The sequence below is a fragment of the Gopherus evgoodei genome, chromosome 24 (assembly GCF_007399415.2).
Source record: "Gopherus evgoodei ecotype Sinaloan lineage chromosome 24, rGopEvg1_v1.p, whole genome shotgun sequence".
Taxonomy (NCBI): domain Eukaryota; kingdom Metazoa; phylum Chordata; order Testudines; family Testudinidae; genus Gopherus; species Gopherus evgoodei.
The window spans coordinates 3,189,399-3,208,622 of NC_044345.1; the positions used below are offsets into that span (position 1 = coordinate 3,189,399).

General features: G+C 51.8%; 1 protein-coding gene across 2 annotated transcripts; it reads left to right on the forward strand.

Moving 5' to 3' along the window:
• The first annotated feature begins 14,046 nt into the window (after nt 1–14,046).
• On the forward strand, nt 14,047–18,894 carry LOC115639354 (SLAM family member 5-like). 2 transcript variants are annotated; one of them, XM_030542022.1, is made up of 4 exons: nt 14,047–14,067; nt 15,132–15,452; nt 16,247–16,513; nt 17,574–18,894. In XM_030542022.1, exons 2-4 carry the CDS (start codon nt 15,158–15,160, stop codon nt 17,708–17,710), a joined length of 699 nt encoding a protein of 232 aa, XP_030397882.1. In that variant the 5' UTR covers nt 14,047–14,067; nt 15,132–15,157; the 3' UTR covers nt 17,711–18,894. The 2 variants fall into 2 exon arrangements, with proteins under 2 accessions (XP_030397882.1, XP_030397881.1); XM_030542021.1 differs by lacking the exon at nt 14,047–14,067 and adding an exon at nt 14,086–14,591 and having other exon boundaries at nt 17,586–18,894.
• Nucleotides 18,895–19,224: the final 330 nt, after the last annotated feature.

Here is a 19,224-nt window from a genome sequence, read left to right on the forward strand (position 1 = left end):
TGATTTATTGTACTTGTATGAAATCCATTTTGTGACCTTTAGGGAAGTGACGACTCACTGGCGCAGCGCCTCCTGCTGGTCGTCTTGGGCATTAACTCTTTCCTGCCTTCGGGGGCTGTCTGCGATGAAATAGACAGAACCATCAAAGGTAGAAGGAGCCGTGTCCATTTCAGACACGCCCGCTGCCCCTCTCAGCCCTGAGCAAGGCCAGTAAGAGGAACCTTCCCCAGCCCAGCGCCCTGGGCTGCTTTGAGCTTACCACGCGGGTTATCACAAAAGGAAAGAGCATCTCGCAGGGGAAGTTGCAGAGCTGTGGGGCAGGTCATTTCTCTGCAGCCCCTCAGCACCATCAGGGACTCTGGGGCTGGGAGACAGGAGGACTTCGGGAAAGGAAAAGGAGGGCTCAGGACCACTAGCCAGACCCTGCTGGGCAACCTGCTCTGGCTCTGAGTCTGTTCGGTCAGGACACCCATTATATGGACTGACGGCCGCCCACTCTGCCTGCCCCTCGCTGTCAGGATGCAGGGGGCTCTGCGGCCTTCCCTTCTCTTCCTCCTGTTGGTTTCACAGCCCGGTGGTGACTGATCTGTCTGAACTCCAGGGCAGGAAATGGTGGCAGAGACAGGGACACCATTTCTGATGGGAGGGGGCACTTTAACCATGATTCTAAAGGCTACCTGGGCACCTGAAAACTCTTGGATTTTTGCAGATAACACAGGCACAGCGCTGCTGTCAGATAACAGTTTCTAATTCCTATGTAGAGAAAGAAAATTAAATATTAGACCCACTCAGCCCTAATACTAACATGTTCTGACCTCTTGTGGCAAGTCACTTAAGGGACACTGGTTAGGTTTAAAATGTTACTGTATATTCCAACTTTCTTACTACCTCTTGAATACAACTCTGGAAAGGATTTGTAGAAGAACCTAGAGGATTTCCTATCTCTTTTTTGCAGTTCATGAAGCTCGGACTAGATCCTTTGGCTTTTGGAAACGTCCTGTTAGGGGAAGGCCCCGTGAGTTTATAGTGCACCTGCCTGGGGCTCTAGGGGTGTTGCTCCACTACAGATAATAGGCTAGAAACTGACTTTAAACAGGAGTGAAACTGACACTTTCAAGTCACTTGCAGAGTATTGCCAACTCCAAATGTTCAAAAATCAAGAAACAGGATCACCAAAAATCCTGAGATTGGCTTTAAAATAATCAGATTGTATAAAAAATAATCGATTTGGTGTTTTTTTCCTTTACATTCTGCTTTCTGAGCCTTTAAGGTGCACTGGAAGAATGAGACTGAAATCACATATCACTTGACGCCTGGTGCCAGGGTTTTAAGGAAAACAATATTTATCATGAGACTCATGACAAACTCATGAGAGTTGGCAACACAGCTTGCACTTCTCTTTAAAGGCCAGTTCCTTTCCAGCAGAGTCTTAAACACAACACCCCAGCCCCCATGGACTTCCTGTCTGACCTCAGATCAGCGCCTTAGGGACAGAGTTTCAAAGGTTTTCAGGCACCCAAGGATGCAGCTGGGCACCTACTGGGGTTTACAAAGCACCGAACCTTCTAGGTGCTTTTGAAAATCCCACTCGGTGCCTAAATACCTGTGAAAGTCTGGCTGTTAGTCTGGGTGTGCCTCAGTGCCCATCTGTGCAATGGGGGTAACAGCCCAGCTCTGCCTCACCCAGGGGCTGTGCTGTGAGGTGCTCAGATGCTGCGGTGATGGGGCCACATTAGGACCACAGGTAGCGTGAGAATTTCTCTGTGCCACTGCTACTGCTAGCCCTGCCCTGGGGTTCAGCCCCTTCTTTTCTCCTATGCCCCTTACGCCTTCCTCTGTTCTGAATGTAGCCTGGGCTCAGAGGGCTTGGCAGTGTTTCTTCTGAGTCCCCTGGGCTTTCTCCTCAGCCCCATCCCCACACAGGGATTTCTGTTTGACAGGTTCATCTAACCACTTCCAGACTTTTCATTTAATTACCAGCCTTTTCTTATCTTAATCACCCTGCCTCTGTTCGTAAACAAAACACTGACTCCCTGCCCCAGGGACACAAGCTGAGAGAAACACCCCTCTACAAAACTCAAAATCCAGTGAAGAGCTCCTCCTGGGAGCATATCCCCTGTCTGAAACTTGGGGGTGGGGGAGGGATGCAGCATCCCCTTCTGCCACACCTAATTGGTGCCATTGGACAGAGCGCATCTAATGGGGGTGACCTCATCTCCCCCTGACAATACGGGGTGCACAAAGATGGGATGGGCATCAGGGGAATTTATAGAACTTTGAGGTAACCACCCCAAACAGATGGCTGCTTCTGCATTTGACGGAGCTGCAAACTTCTCTGGAAGACACGGTAGAGTAGAAGCTTTGCTCAGAAAAGTGTAACCCTGAATCTCTCCTATACACACTGCAGAAGCCATCTACTCCAGCTAGTTAGTATGAGCTGCAGACTCTTCAAAAGACATTTAAAAAGCTATAAATTTAATGTCTTCATTATATTCTCTTTTCAGCAAGAGTTTAAAAAGACTGAAGATCTTGGAAAATATAGAAGATACACTGGGACTGAAGTATCAGTGGGGTAGCCATGTTAGTTTCTCTTTGCAGCAGTTTCTCTTTGCAGTATGGTCCTGAAGTTTTTTTGTGCAGGATGGCTATCTTTAAATCTGCTAGTGTGTGTCCAGGGAGGTTGAAATGTCCAGGAGGAGGGATAGCTCAGTGGTTTGAGCCTTGACCTGCTAAACCCAGGGTTGTGAGTTCAATCCTTGAGGGGACCATTTAGGGAACTAGGGTAAAAATCTGTCTAGGGATTGGCCCTGCTTTGAGCAGGGGGTTGGACTAGATGACTCCTCCTGAGGTCCCTTCCAACCATGATGTTCTATGATACACAGATCTCCCACCAGCAGAACTCCCTGTGGACTCTTGAGGACCAAAATGACAGTTTGGACCTATACATAGAATGCTTCTGCCAACATGCACAGGCAGAAATTGTGGAAAAACAACATTGCTTGCCTCATAACCTAAGTCATGCAGAACGCAGTGCCATCCACAGCCTCAGAAACAACCATGACATTATAATCAAAGAGGCTGATAAAGGAGGTGCTGTTGTTTACCATGAACAGGTCTGACTACCAAAAGGAGGCTGCCATTCAACTCTCCAATACCAAATTCTTCAGGCCACTTTTGTCAGATCCCACCGAGGAATACACTAAGAAACTGCACCATCTACTCAGGACACTCCTTACACAAACACAGGAACAAATCAATATACCCTTAGAGCCCCAACCGGGATTATTCTATCTACTACCCAAGATCCGAAATCCTGGAGCCTCCATCATCTCTGGAATCGGCACCCTCACAGAAGAACTATCCGGATACGTGGACTTTCTACTCAGACCCTATGCCACCAGCACTCCCAGCTATCTCCGTGACACCACCGATTTCCTGAGAAAACTACAATGCATTGGTAATCTTCCGGAAAACACCATCCTAGCCACCATGGATGTGGAGGCTCTCTACACAAACGTCCCACACACAGATGGAATACAAACTGTCAGGAACAGTATCCCTGATGATGCCATAGCACAACTGGTTGCTGAGCTCTGTGACTTTATCCTCACACACAATTATTTCAAATTGAGTGACAATATATACCTCCAGACCAGTGGCACCACTATGGGTACCCGCATGGCCCCACAACATGCCAACATTTTTATGGCTGACCTGGAACAATGCTTCCTCAGCTCTCTTCTCTACCTATGCTACACTGATGATATCTTCATCATCTGGACCCATGATAAGAAGACTCTGAAATCATGGTGGAATTCTTTTAACAGCTTCCACCCCGCCATGAACCTCAGCCTGGACCAATCTACACGGGAGGTCCACTTCCTAGACACCACGGTACAAATAAGTGATGGTCATGTTAACATCACCCTATACTGAAAACCCACTAACCACTATGCCTACCTTCATGCCTCCAGCATCCATCCCAGACACACCACATGATCCATCGCCTACAGCCAAGCGCTGAGGTACAACCGCATTTGCTCCTACCTCTCAGACAGAGACCAACACCTATAAAATCTCCACCAAGCATTCTCAAAACTACGATACCCACACGAGGAAATAAGGAAACAAATCAACAGAGCCAGACGTGTACCTAGAAGCCTCCTGCTGCAAGACAAGCCCAAGAAAGAAACCAACAGACCTCCACTGGTCATCACCTACAGTCCTCAGCTAAAACCTCTCCAATGCATCATCAGTGATCTACAAGCCATCCTGGACAAGGATCCCTCACTTTCACAGCCCTTGGGAGGCAGGCCAGTCCTCGCCCACACACAACCCACCAACCTTAAGCATATTCTTACCAGCAACCACACATCGCACCATAGTAACTCTCACTCAGGAACCAATCCATGCAACAAACTTCGATGCCAACTCTGCCCACAAATCTACACCAGCGACACCATCACAGGACCTAACAAGATCAGCCACACCATCACCGGTTCATTCACCTGCACGTCCACCAATGTAATATTCACCATCATATGCCAGCAATGCCCCTCTGCTATGTACATCGGCCAGACTGGACAGTCCCTATGTAAAAGGATAAAGGGACACAAGCCAGATACTAGAAATGGCAATATAAAAAAAACAGTAGGAGAACACTTCAACCTCCCTGGACACACACTAGCAGATTTAATGGTAGTCATCCTGCAGCAAAAACACTTCAGGACTAGACTTCAAAGAGAAACTGCTGAGCTTCAGTTCATTTGCAAATTTGACACTATCAGCTCAGGATTAAACAAAGACTGTGAATGGCTAGCCAACTACAAAAGCACTTTCTCCTCCCTTTTAGTGTTCACACTTCAACTGCTAGAAGAGGGCCTCATCCTCCCTGATTGAACTAACTTCCTTATCTCTAGACTGATTCTTGCCTGCATATTTATACCTGCCTCTGGAAATTTCCACTATATGCATCCGACGAAGTGGGTATTCACCCACAAAAGCTCATGCTCCAATACGTCTGTTAGTCTATCAGATGCCACAGGACTCTTTGTCGCTTTTTACTGGACTGAAGTCCAAATTAGTCTAACCTGGGAAAACCCTCTGGATTTCTCATGAGCGATCCTTGGCTGTTGTCTTAAAATTACTCCAGCCGTTATTACTGGCTTTGGAGGGTGGATTATTTTTGCTAATACATTCAGAGAAGATTATTGCCAGCCTCTCTCTTGTAAGTCTACTGCTGAAACCACTTGGGTCATTAAACAATGCCATCCGGGCATCTGCTACAACAGTAGTACATCTTTGTCCAGCAATAGAAGCTACATTTGGATCAATCAGAGAGATCCATTGAAAAACTACTGGAAGAAGCAAAGACTTCAGTCCAGAAGTTGACTAATGAAGGCATTTATATTGAAGCCTTAAGTGAAGAGGACAAGAAGTGTTTGTTAAAACAACTGAAAAAATACTCAGACTTGATTCTTAAAAATCGACAACATCGACTTCTAGATTCTACTCAACTTCTATGTAGCTTTTACAGATCCCTGTTCTATAAAACACCGACAGTTGAGTAGAGCGAGGCACTACCAGCAACGGGGCTGCCATGTGCTCAGGACAGAATGGAGAATTTGAACACAGAGTGGAATATCATACGACGAAGGAATGAAGATTTGACTTCAACTTCTTTTTTCTCATCGTTAGTGGCTTGACCCGATCTTTGTGTTCTGTTTCCTGGGATGAAAGAAGTAGGAATTCATCTCTTGCTGCTGCCAGTCACGTCAGCTACAGTTGAGTGTTCTTTTGCCTCATTGAATAGAGTTTTGTGTTCTGAAAGAGTCGCCTTCTGCCTGATCATGTGAATGAACTAATGAGCAGATCAGTTGAAGGAATGGACGTACCAGACACATCAGAAGCCACCAAAGATGAAGACATCGCATTCAAGAAGTTGCTTAACAGAGTTGTGCAAAATTATAACTAGAAACCAAGAAGGATGTAGATATCATGCTTCATAGAAGGCTTGAGTAGCCAACTTTAATTTGTGTGATGATTCTAAAATATGAATTAAATCTAATAACATTTTTCAGTTTTTCAGTTTTCACTATGGTGCTATACAACCCCCCTTCACCCTCACGGTCTCACTCCTCATCGGCCCTGACCTGCCACCCTGTAAATCCAAATACACACACACACACCATTTCAATTCCCAGGGAAAACATTGGCTCCAATTGTGCTTTAAAGAGCCAGACAGCTCCTTGCACTCAGCTTCCCCCAGCAGATCCAGGCAGAGGCTAGCAAGAGCCTGTGCCAGGTTGTGCTGGGGAAAAGCTGAGTGCAAGGAGCTGTCTGGATCTTCAAAGCACCATTGGAGCAGGGACAGGAGATCCACTGCATGCATCTGATGAAGTGGATTCTAGCCCATGAAAGTTTATGCCCAAATAAATTTGTTAGTTTCTAAGGTGCCACAAGGACTCCTTGTGGTTTTTGGTGGTACAGATTAACATGGCTACCACTCTAAAACCAGCCCATTCCTTGTTTCTCTCCCCGCTGCAGAGCAAGTACCAGAGCCAACTATCCTCTGTGACTCAGTGACCTGTGTGAATGAAACCTGTAACTACAACCTGCACTGCACCGCCAGGGATGGAGGGGACAATGTGACCTACAGCTGGACTCACACAGCAGGGGACGCTGTTGTACCCAATGGGTCCATTCTGCACATCTCCCTCAGCCCCCGTGATGCTCACCTGAATGCCACCTGCACAGCCCAGAACCCTGTCAGTAACAGCGCCACAACCGCCTCTGCAAAGGGCCTTTGTGCAGGTAACTCCCTCTGCAGGGTCGTGCTGCCCAGTGCTCACACAGGGGGAGCTGGCATCGGGTCGCTGTCTTTGCACCAGTCTCAGGGCTTTGATCCCAAATAGAACCTGGCCCCCCACAACCCCAGAAGCCACCTTGCTGCAGATCTTAGCCTATAAACCTGCCAGGGAGCAGTTGGCCCCTGATTTGTCTGTGTCACCAGAGCAGCATTGCATGGTCAATGGGGAGCAGCCTGGGTCCAAGGAGAACAGTGCGCAGGCTGAGATATGGAGGAGTTTGTCCCAGATGAAATTCAGCTGCCTCGTGAACCCAGAACTGGCCCTAAAAACAGGGTCTCCGGCCTGGCGTAGACCCAGCTGCTGCACTAGTGTCCCTCTGCAGGTCAGTGGGGTGGAAGGAGAAACACTCCCTCTGCTGGGAAATTCTGGAATAAACTGCCCACATCAGGAATTTTTCTCACCCACGCACAAAAGGAAGCTGGTTTATACCGTGGTGCCAAAGAGCTAATGTCCCTTCCACATTCTATTTCTCCTCCCCAGCAGAGCCGTGAATGTCCTTGTTATTCAGACAGGTCGAGGGTGTGTTGTATTATGATCCTGCAAAAGCTTGACAGAGCTATAATATCCAGCGGCAATGAGTTCCGCGGGATAACTTTCCATCATGTAAATAAAGTCTCCACCTCTACACTCCACAGGGTCATGATCCTTGTATCACTGGGGTAACCCTGTTAGTGGCATCACACTCACTGCGGGGTTTCCTTGGGGCCCAGGCTCAGTCACCATCTTGCCCACAATGCTCAGCACCTCCTGCTCACACCCGATCCTGATTTGTGTCCCTGTCCCAGCATTGAGCTGCCAGCCATGGGGAGGCGCCTTCAATTCCTTTGTGCAGGCCTCTGTCTAGCAGAGAACCTACAGACCCTCTGCTCAGAGGGGATTGCAGCCCCCCCAGGATGCAGGGCCAGATTCTCATTCATGCCAATCCCCCATCACACCCCCCTGACTGTACCAAGGGCCCTGACAGTGGGTGTCAATGTACTGGGTGCCCCGTCGAAGGGCCTTTCCATTGCCAGAGCCGTGTCAAGGGGCCCCGGGTAACTGAGAATTCCTAGCATGACAGGCTCTCCGGTGCAATAGACAGAACCATCCAGTATTGCAGGAGCCGAGTCTGTTCAGACCCTTTCAGCCCTGAGCAATTAGAGGAACCTTCCCCAACCCAGCACCCTGGGCTGCTTTGAGCTCACTGAGTGACTTACCACAAAGGAAATAACGTCTCTTGGGGGAAGTTGCAGAGCTGTGAGGCGGGTCATTTCTCTGCAGCCCTCGGCACCATCAGGGATCGGTCACTCAGCAAGCTCTGCTCGGTCAGGACACCCATTATATGGACTGACGGCTGCCCGCTCTGCCTGCCCCTCGCTGTCAGGATGCAGGGGGCTCTGTGGCCTTCCCTTCTCTTGCTCCTGTTGGTTTTACAGCCCAGCGGTGAGTGATCTTCTGAATTCCAGGGCAGGAAAAGGTGGCACAGACACTGGTGTCATTTCAGATTTCGGAGGCGGTGGGTGGGAGGGCAGCACTTTAATTGTGATTCCAGAGGCTACTTGGGCACCTGAAAACTCTTGGTTTTTTGCAGATAATAAGAGGTACAGTGATGCTGTCAGATAATAGTTTCTAATTCCTATATAGAGAAAGAAAATTAAATAAATATTAGACTCACTCAGCTCTAATACTAACATGTTCGGCCCTCTTGTGGCAGGTCACTAATAGGACACTGGTTAGGTTTAAAATGTTATTGTATATTCCTAGTTTGTTACTAACTCTTGAATACAACTCTGGAAAGGATTGTAGAAGAACCTAGAAGATTTTCTCTCTCTTTTTTGCAGCTCATTGAGCTCGGCCTAGATCCTTTAGCTTTTGGAAACGTCCTATTAGGGGAAGGCCCCGGGAGTTTATGCTGCTCCTGCTTGGGGCTCTAGGGGTGTTGCCTCACTACAAATAATAGACTAGAAACTGACTTTAAACAGGAGTGAAACTGACACTTTCAAGTCACTTGCAGATTATTGCCAACCCCAAATTTTCAAAAATGAAGAATCAGCTCACCAAAAATCCTGAGATTGGCTTTAAAATAATCAGATTGCATAAAAACATAATACATTTGGTGGTTTTTCCTTTACATTCTGCTTTTTGAGCCTTTAAGGTGCACTGGGGTCACATTTTGAAACTTTCTCCCCAGACACAAGAGCTGGAAACTTCATTGTTCTTTAAGACTGAAGGCTGAAATCATCACATATCACTGGACTCCTGGCACCGGGGTTTTAAGGAAAACAATATTTATCATGAGACTCATGACAAACTCATGAGAGTTGGCAACACAGCTTGCACTTCTGTTTAGAGGCTAGTTACTTTCCAGCAGTGTCTTAAACACAACTCCCCTCTCCCCCCATGGACTTCCTGTCTCACCTGAGATCAGCACCTTAGGGACAGAGTTTCAAAGGTTTTCAGGCACCCAAGGATGCAGCCGGGCACCTAGTGGGGTTTACAAAGCACCAAACCTTCTATGCGCTTTTGAAAATCCCACTCGGTGCCTAAATACCTGTGAAAGTCTGGCTGTTAGTCTGGGTGTGCCTCAGTGCCCATCTGTGCAATGGGGGTAACAGCCCAGCTCTGCCTCACCCAGGGGCTGTGCTGTGAGGCGCTTAGATACTGTGGTGATGGGGCCACATTAGGACCACAGGTAGCATGATAATTTCTCTGTGCCACTGCTAGCCCTGCCCTGGGGTTCAGCCCCTTCTTTTCTCCTATGCCCCTCATACCTTCCTCTGTTCTGAATGTAGCCTGGGCTCAGATGTCTTGGCAGTGTTTCTTCTGAGTCCCCTGGGCTCTCTCCTCACCCCCATTCCCACACAGGGATTTCTGTTTGACAGGTTCATCTAACCACTTCCAGGTCCTTCATTTAATTACCAGCCTTTTCTTATCTTAATCACCCTGCCTCTGGGTATGGCTACACTCGAAACTTCAAAGCGCTGCCATGGGAGCGCTGCCACGGGAGAGCTGCCACGGGAGAGCTGCCGTGGCAGCGCTTTGAAGCGTGAGTGTGGTCTCAGCGCCAGTGCAGGGAGAGAGCTCTCCCAGCACTGCATGTACTCCACCTCCCCGTGGGGATTAGCTTGCAGCACTGCGGCACTGCTTACACTGACACTTTACAGCACTGTATCTTGCAGCGCTCAGGGGCTTTTTTTTCACATCCCTGAGGCCATGGCGACACTTGCAAATGTGCAGTGCTGGGAGTTACAGCTGTGCAGGGACAGCGCTGCAGTGTGGCCACATCTGCAGCATTTCCAGCGCTGTTGGGAGTGGTGCATTGTGGGCAGCTATCCCGCACAGCACCTCGTCCCATTTTGGCGCCGTGGGTTGTGGGAAGGGGACGGAAGGGTGCGGGTCATTCCGCTTCCTGTCGCAACGCCCCGTAGTGCATCGCTTCACATCCCAGCAGTCACAGTTTTTCCATCCACATTTGGCGCCATTGTGAGTCTCTGTGCAGCGCGATTTCTGTGGGAAATGGAGCCCGAGCTGCTGAGGACTTTGCTGATGAATGTCGCCAGCACATCATGTTTGGCAGTTGAGCTATTCCTTCAGCTCCAAAGTGACAGCGAGGAGTCCGACGGTGGTTTCGCGTCGCCTGACGCGCGTGACACGAAATTGCTTGTGGCATTCACGGAAATGCTCGGCACCGTGGAACGCCGCTTTTGGGCTCGGGAAACCAGCACTGAGTGGTGGGATCACATCGTCCTGCAATCCTGGGATGACGAGCAGTGGCTGCAGACCTTTCGGATGAAAAAAGCCACTTTCATGGGACTGTGTGCGGAGCTCGCCCCTACCCTGCAGCGCAGGGACACGAGATTGAGAGCTGCCCTGTCAGTGGAGAAGCGGGTGGCTATTGCAATCTGGAAGCTGGCAACTCCAGACAGCTACCGATCGGTGGCGAACCAGTTTGGAGTGGGAAAGTCGACCATTGGAATCGTGTTGATGCAAGTTTGCAGGGCCACTAATCGCATCCTGCTAAGAAGAACCGTGACTCTGGGGAACGTGCAGGACATTCTGGATGGCTTTGCACAAATGGGTTTCCCTAACTGTGGAGGCGCGATAGATGGGACGCATATTCCTATTCTGGCACCACCCCACCTGGCATCCGAGTACATTAATCGGAAGGGATATTTCTCTATGGTTCTCCAGGCGCTTGTGGATCACCATGGGCGTTTCATTGACATTAACAGAGGCTGGCCTGGAAAGGTGCATGATGCACGCATCTTTCGGAACAGTGGCCTGTTCAGGAAGATGCAGGCAGGGACTTTTTTCCCAGACCGGAAGATCACAGTACGGGACGTCGAAATGCCCGTTGTGATCCTTGGAGACCCCGCTTACCCGTTAATGCCTTGGCTCATGAAACCGTACACAGGGAAGCTTGACAGGAGCAAGGACCGGTTCAACTACAGGCTGAGCCAGTGCTGAATGACTGTGGAGTGTGCTTTTGGCCGTTTAAAAGGGCGCTGGAGGTCTCTGTATGGGAAGCTAGACTTGGAAGAAAGCAGCATCCCTGCAGTTATATCCGCGTGCTGTACCCTCCATAATATTTGTGAAGGGAAGGGTGAAACATTCAGTCAAGAATGGACCTCCGAGGTTCAACACCTGGAGGCTGAATTTGCACAACCAGAGAGCAGGACTACTAGAGAGGTCCAGCACAGGGCTACAAGAATTAGGGATGCCTTGAGGGAGGAATTTGAGGCTGAAAACTAACAGTAATGTTTGGTGCCTTGCACGAGAGTGAAGTGCAGTGGTTACAATAGTAGGAATCTGTTTTTCCTAAAATGATTTGCAGTGCATGCTTCTTTCCTGGGCTATGGTATCTTTCACTTTCTGCAATAATAAAGACTGTTTTCAAAGACAAGAATTCATTTAATGAAAAGAAAATAACTTTCTTGACAGACACACAACATTTTGGGAACCTAAAAGGGCAGGGGGGGTAGGGTGGTGAACTGTAGAGTCACAGGTTTGAATATGTCTTGTCTGGAATGCTTTGCAATGACTGCTGCACTTCAGGATGAAAATACTGCACGGTGATGGGGGTTGAGGGCAGAGAGTAAGGGTCGTAGTTCTCAGGGCTGGTTGGTGAACGTACAGGTGTTGGGGGCAGCTGGTGGCGGTAAGAACCTGGATGCTGGGGAAAGGGGTTTGGAGCTGACACTGGGGCACAAGGGAAAGAGCTTTGGGATGGGGAGGGGCCGGCACGGTAGTGCTCTGCCTGCATGGCTACGAGCGCCTGGATACAGTCCGCTTGGCGCGCCAGGATGCTTATCAGCTGCTTTGTGCTTTTCTTCTTAGCCGCTGCGTTTCTCTGGCGGAGCCTGCTTTCCCTTTGTCTCCAGTCCTGCAGTTTTTTATTCTCTCTGGCAGAGTGATCCATAACTGCTTTAAGCATGTCTTCTTTGCTTTATCGCAGCTTTTTCCTGAGGTTCTGTAGCCTCTGCCCCGTGGATGATGCGGGCAGTCCAGTAGTCAAGGACACTGTTCGAAAGACAGAAATGGGAACAATTAAAACAGGACACAGGCTGCATTGTTTAAAATCTCACCCAGACAGTTATTCCCACACATTGAAGGAGTTGACATTCTTCACTTTAGCATATTTTTCCCATACCAAACAGAGCGCACCTAGCCCACAGGAGGCAGGAAATGGTGAGTATTGATTGCTTCAGGGCTGTGCAGGGGTTTCTGTGCGTTGGGGAGAGCAAAATGCTGCAGGGGGCACCTACACTGAACACTCTCCCCACATTTTCCACAGGAGTTAATCCTGGAAGATATCTAGCTGCTGCGGGTGACCTGGGAAGAGCAGGAGGGTCTTCTACCGCAATGCGGATTCCGCCCTGGCCCCTGTGCAGCTTGCCTGTGTGCAGCAATGGTCCCCCCACCCCTCGCGGCACAGTGGCACGGACGCGTTAGCCTGACTGGGACAAGGACCACAGTGACTCTCCCTATAAACTTGCGCAAGTGTATTACCCACGCTCTGGCAGAAACTTTTGAAGAGATTACCAAGGCCGATTACCGCGACATGATAGACCACATCAATGGGCTATTCCACATCTAGGCATGCATGCAGCCCAACCCCCGCCTCCTCTCCTGAAACATTTGCATCCTGAAACTAAAAGCTGCTTACCGGGAACCTGCTCCTCTGCTTGTCCTTCACCAAGTACCGGCTGCTGTGACTGGCTACCTTCCTCCTGGCTTGAGAAGAGCTCCTGGCTGCATGCCTCCTGGGACTCCGGGGTGTCTCCCCCCACCGCAGTACCCTCACTCTCGGTTTCCTCAACCCCCTCCCCTTACCCCTCCTCTAACCCATCCTCCCTGCCCCGCTGTGAAGTGTCCATCGTGGTCTTCGGATTGGCAGTGGGGTCACCCCCAAGTATCGCGTTCAGCTTCTTGTAAAAACGGCAGGTCGTGGGGGCAGCACCTGAGTGGCAGTTTCCCTCACGGGCTTTGCAATAGGCACTCCACAGCTCCTTCACTTTAACCCTGCACTGCACCGCGTCCCGGTCATGGCCCCTTTCCAGCGTGGCCCTTGAGAACTGCCCGTAGGTATAGTAATTCCTACAGCTGGAGCGCAGCTGGGACAGCTTCCTCCCCCCAAACACTGATGAGGTCCAGCAACTCGCCATTGCTCCATGCTGGGGCTTTTTTGGCGCGTGGAGGCATGGTCACCTGGAAAGATTCACTGATTGCATTCCACACCTGGCTGAGCAAACAGGAAGGGGATTTTTAAAATTCCCGGGGCATTTAAAGGTGGGGTCAGCTGAGGCCAGGGCAGTAGAATGCGAACTGATGAGCAGAGTGGCTGAGCAGGCATTCTGGGATACCTCCGAATATCTGTGGAGGCCAATGACAGCGCTTTTGGTGGCCACACTTGCGGAGCAGCGCTGCATCACCAGCGCTGCAGTCGTTATTCCCCAGGCAGGGGTGGGGAACATGCAGCGCTGTAGCCAGGGAGATGCAGCGCTGTATGTGCCTTGCAAGTGTGGACGGTGAGTGGGTTGCAGGGGCTGTAAAGCCACCACCAGCGCTGCAACTCTCCAGTGTAGCCAAGGCCTAACTTTGTGCAGGTAAGAGCTCCGCCAGGAGCAGAGCTCCTGTATGAATCTCAGGGGGGCGGCAGCACCTCCTTCCCTACCTAACTGGCGCCCTTGGACAGAGAGTGTCTAATGCACCCCCTCAGGTAAGCTGGGGGTGACCTCATCTCACACTGCCCACAGAAGGTGCACAAAGACGGGATGGGCATCAGGGGTATTTATGGAGCTTTGGGAGAACCTCCTCAAATCCTCCGCAAAGTTAGGAGGGAAATGGGGGGCCCCACAAACAACCCCTGCCATGGCCTGGGAGATTCATGCCCCTCTCCAGCCAAAGGCGGCTTTTCTGGGTCTACCCCTAGCTCCAGCCCCCCAAGGCTCATTGGGGAATCCTGAAGCCCCCTCCTCTGTGAGCCCAAACCCTCGAACCATCCCTTAGGCAGGTCCTTCAGCCCTGAGGATCTAAAACCTCCCCACATTCAGAGCTAGGTGCAAATTCACCTCTTCAGCCAAATTTCCTGCATTAGCCCCAAGCCAACACCGTCACCGCATGCTGAGCTATGTCCGGTGGGGATCATGAAACCGCTCGAGCCTGCTGGGAAGGCAGAGAGGAAGCAAAGCAGTTTCCCTTCCTCTTGGGAGATGCTCAGATACCGGGGTGATGGGCCCCAGTGTAAGTACCCCCAGAGGGAGACAGTGGGTCAGGGGATAGACAGACTCGGCCATCAATGGGCTGTAATAGGATCATCAGCCTCCACTCAACCTGCGCAGGAAAAACGCCGGCAAAAGCCTGAAACCGGCTCTGGCACCGTGCGGCTCTCTGTCCCCCTCTAGTGGTTGGTTCATAGCAGAGGGAAAGAACCTCCTACTGCTAATGGATCTCAACCCCCTGAGATCGGACCTGTTCAATAGCCAGATCCAGACCCACATCTGACAGGTGGCCCCTGGCTCTGTAATATCCAAGCCCCAGCCCCAGGGCTGAAGGCAGCCTGGCCATGGTGTGCTGGATACCAGGATCTGAAATCTGGGAGGGTTTGGGTCCAGCTCCATAGGAAATGGTACTGTCCCCTCTCTCTCTCCGTCCCATATAGTGCCCCCTGGTTCCTGGGGAAACATGTCACAAGGACAGAGGAGGGGAACTGGCCTGTTATGTCCGGGATGGGGCATGTAGTCAATCTGGTCCTAAAGGCTCCTGTTCTTCTCTCTGGGACAGGGTCCGGCAGAGCAGAGGCAGGCACGATGGAGCTGAGCCGGATTCTGGGGGACTCCGTCACCTTCCTCCTGGAGATCCCAGCAGAGCAAGTTAGAACTGTAGCCTGGACAGTAAACGCAACGAGGAGTATAGTAACTGTAACAGCAGGAACCCCCCCCAATGTCATTGTGTTAGACTCATCCTACGAGGGACGCCTGAGAGTCCCCGAGAACAACTCGCTTCAGATCACCAGCCTGAGGATGAAGGACACGGGCACCTACGGAGCTCAAATCACCACAGCTTCAGGCATCAGCAACAGACACTTCCTGCTGCGCATGTACAGTAAGCGTGGGGCCAATGAACCCCGGTGGAAGCTGGAACGCGCCCTGCTCAGGAAGTTCCTCTGGGAGATGAAGGGCCGCAGGGTCCCAGTGTCTGTGCGGACCTCTGAGTGCAGCTGCTTCTCCTCCCCCTCGCTCCTGTTCCTTCCCCGTCACCCCCAGCTCTGCCTCTCTGCCCACTTGTCCTCCACAACTTCCTTTCTTCCCTCCCCTCCTCCCCAGCCCTGGCTGCTGCCCCACTGCTCCCGCCCCACACAGCCCTGACTCATCAGAAACCCAAACTCCTCTTGGCACGCAGGTTTCCTTCACCCAAGCCAGGGCTCACCTGCCTGGCCACTTTCCCCAGGCCCAACCCCCATCCCCTCAATTGCAGCATAACCACATTTGCTGTTGGAAACACATTTCATTGAGGAATTTCAAACCCACCACCAGCCTCTGGGCTGGACCTTCTGACCAACACTTCTCCAGCACCCCAAAATGATCCCTCCCTTCTTCCCCCCACCTCCAGCTGGGGCAGGGTCGCTCTAATCCTCTGCTGTACTCCAAATAGGGTGAACAGATGTCCTGATTTTATAGAGACAGTCCTGATTTTTGGATCTTTTTCTTATATAGGTTCCTATTACCCCCCACCCCCATCCCGATATTTCACACTTGTTGCCTGGTCACCCTAGCTGCAACCGTGCTGCAGAGAGCCAGACAGCTCCTTGCGCTCAGCTTCCTCCAGCACATCCGGGCTGTGACTAGGAAGATACTGAAGAAATTTCACCCCATTCCATGTTTCTCTCCCCCCTGCAGAGCAAGTACCAGAGCCAACTATCGTCTGTGACTCAGTGACCTGTGTGAAAGAAACCTGTAACTACAACCTGCACTGCACCGTCAGGGATGGAGGGGACAACGTGACCTACAGCTGGACTCACACAGCAGGAGGCGCTGTTGTACCCAATGGGTCCATTCTGCACATCTCTCTCAGCCCCCGTGATGCTCACCTGAATGCCACCTGCACAGCCCAGAACCCCGTCAGTAACAGCTCCACAACCGCCTCTGCAAAGGGCCTTTGTGCAGGTAACTCCCTCTGCAGGACAGACTCCTGTTTAAAACAGAAACAAACCTGCACGTCTATAGGAGCTAACGGACCCCTCCTGCCAATCTGCCAGGGGCTTATCTCCCAGGTCACCGGTAGGATCAGGATCCTAACACTGATAGTTTTATAGCACTGCCTGTGTTACGGGAGAGCAAAGAGAACATTTCGCTGAGAACCAAATTTTACCCTACCAGGCATAACTCCCTCTGCAGGGTCACGCTGCCCAGTGCTCACACGGGGGGAGCTGGCATCAGGTCGCTGCCTTTGCACCAGTCCCAGGTCTTTGATCCCAAATGGAACCTGGCCCCAGAAGCCACCTCGCTGCAGATTTTAGCCTGTAAACCTGCCAGGCCGGGAGTGGTTTGCTGTGGATTTGTCTGTGTCACCAAAGCAGCATTGTAGGGGCAATGGGGAGCAGCCTAGGCCCAAAGAGAGCCGTGCGCAGGCTGAGATATTGGGGGGGAGGGAAGGGTAATGTGGGGGGGAACCCTGAGAAGTTTAGTTCTTAAACACTCCTGATCTCAAACACTGACTCATTTAAGGGGCTGCATCAGCCCCCCCCAGCCCCTCCCTCCAACTGAGAAGGGAGGTAGCAGGGGGAGGGGCAGGAACATCAGTGCAAGCTGCCCAGGGGAGGGGTCACAGCCCCACCCTGCATAGGGTGATGAGCTGCTCATGGCTGGGGGGCATAGGGAGGAGCCGGCGGAGTGAGGGGCTCAGAGTGGGGGTCCAAGGGCTGTTTTGGGCCCTGTCACCTCACTCTGCTCAGGAGGAGTCTGAACCGCGTCAGAGCCCTCTGGGCCCCACTCTGGGGGCTCCTGTATCTGGGGCAGGACATGGCCTCTCACTCCGATTCCCCAGAGAGGACACCAGAGCCGAGGTCAGTGGGGCCCGGCCCAGACTGAGCCCTGTTTGCACAGCGTCTCCTCCTGCCCCGTATGGAGCGGGGGACAGATTCCCAGGCACCCTCACCCCTTCCCCTGCTGTGCTCTTGGGGCATCACCGGTTGCCCCCTGCATGAACTGACGCCATCACCTTTAACTCCCCCACCAGCCCCGGCCTCCTCGCTGTCCTACTGCCACCTCAAGGGGATTGTCCTGCTGCTGGTGCTGGGAGCCCTGAGCGCCGGGATCATCGCGGTGCACGTCCTCCCCGGCAGGGAGCAGAGACGAGACTGAGAGCAGAGGAGCTGCCACTGCGACTGCCAATCCCGCCTGGGCGTTCCCCAGCCCGCCAGCCCAAGGATGCTCCAGGGGGACGCTCGCTCGCAGCTTCCAACGGGTGAATGTCACTGAGTGGAAGGAGGGGAAGTATTGGGTCCCTCTGTGTGGCGGGAGATGTGGTGGAGAATCGGCCCTGCTCAATGGCACCTTCTGGCAGCCGCTGGCAGCACGACAGGTGCGCCTGCCTCAGTTTCCTCCCATCAACCTTCTGAAAAGACCTTCGTGTCTAAACGTACGCCTACATGGGGCTCATTTATTGTCCCAGTGTGTAAACCTTTCCCAGGGACTCCCTACCGTGCCTGCTCCCATCCCGGGCTCTCTCCCCCTCCATGGCACCCAGCCCTCTAGGGACAGGAGCTCACTTCCAGCTGCACCTGGTTAATGCCCAAGGCAGGCCGGCCCCAGCCTCTGGCCATTGAAGGGGCCAAACTCCCTATCATGGAGGCACTTTTCTTCCCACTGTGTTCTGGGGCCGATGACTGCACAGGGCAGGGCGATGGAGAGCCAGGACCAAGGAGTTTGTCCCGGGAGAAACTTAGCTGCCTCGTGAACCCAGAACTGGCCCTGAAAACAGGGGACTCCAGCCTGGTGTAGACCCAGCTGCTGCACCAGTGTCACTGCAGGTCAGTGGGGTGATTTTCTATGGGTACAATGAAAGCGCTGCCTCCCTTACTGGGGGTGCCCTTGTCTCAGTGGAAAGGGGCATCTCTGGGTGCAGCCCCTGCACCTCTTTAACTGTCTCGGTTTCTAAACCAAGCCTGTGTGGAGACAAGCCCTTAGGAATTACACCCGGCCAATCTAGTCCAGCGTCCCTGCTCCAGCCCTGCCCTGCCTCGGCTACTTCAGAGGAAGGAGAAACATCCCCCTCCTGGGAAATTCTGGAATAACCTGCCCATATGAGAAGAATTTTTCTCACCCACACAGAGAGAAGTTGGTTTATACCATGGTGCCAAACAGCTAATGTCCCTTCCACATTCTCTCTCTCCTCCCCAGCAGAACCGTGAATGTCCTTGTTATTCAGACAGGTCGAGGGTGTGTTGTGTTTTAATCCTACACCACTTGACAGAGCAACAGTATCCAGTGGCAATGAGTTCCGTGGGATAACTTTCCATCATGTAAATAAAGTCTCTGCCTCTGCACTCCACAGTGTCTTGATCTTTGTATCACTGGGGTAACCCTGTTAGTGGCATCACACTCACTGCGGGGTTTCCTTGGGGCCCAGGCTCAGTCACCATCTTCTCCACAATGCTCAGCACCTCCTGCTCACATCTGATCCTGATTTGTGTCCCTGTCCCAGCACTGAGCTGCCAGCCATGGGGAGGCGCCTTCAATTCCTTTGCGCAGACCTCTGTCTAGCAGAGAACCTACAGACCCTCTGCTCAGAGGGGATTGCAGCCCCCCCAGGATGCAGGGCCAGATTCTCATTCATGCCAATCCCCCATCACACTCCCCTGGCTGTACCAAGGGCC

Coding starts and splice junctions, on each gene's coding strand:
- LOC115639354 (XM_030542021.1), top strand. CDS start 14,495: ATGAAACCGCTCGAGCCTGCTGGGAAGGCAGAGAGGAAGCAAAGCAGT. Junction 14,592..15,131: donor CCGGGGTGATGGGCCCCAGT/GTAAGTACCCCC, acceptor TCTCTGGGACAG/GGTCCGGCAGAGCAGAGGCA. Junction 15,453..16,246: donor CTTCCTGCTGCGCATGTACA/GTAAGCGTGGGG, acceptor TCCCCCCTGCAG/AGCAAGTACCAGAGCCAACT.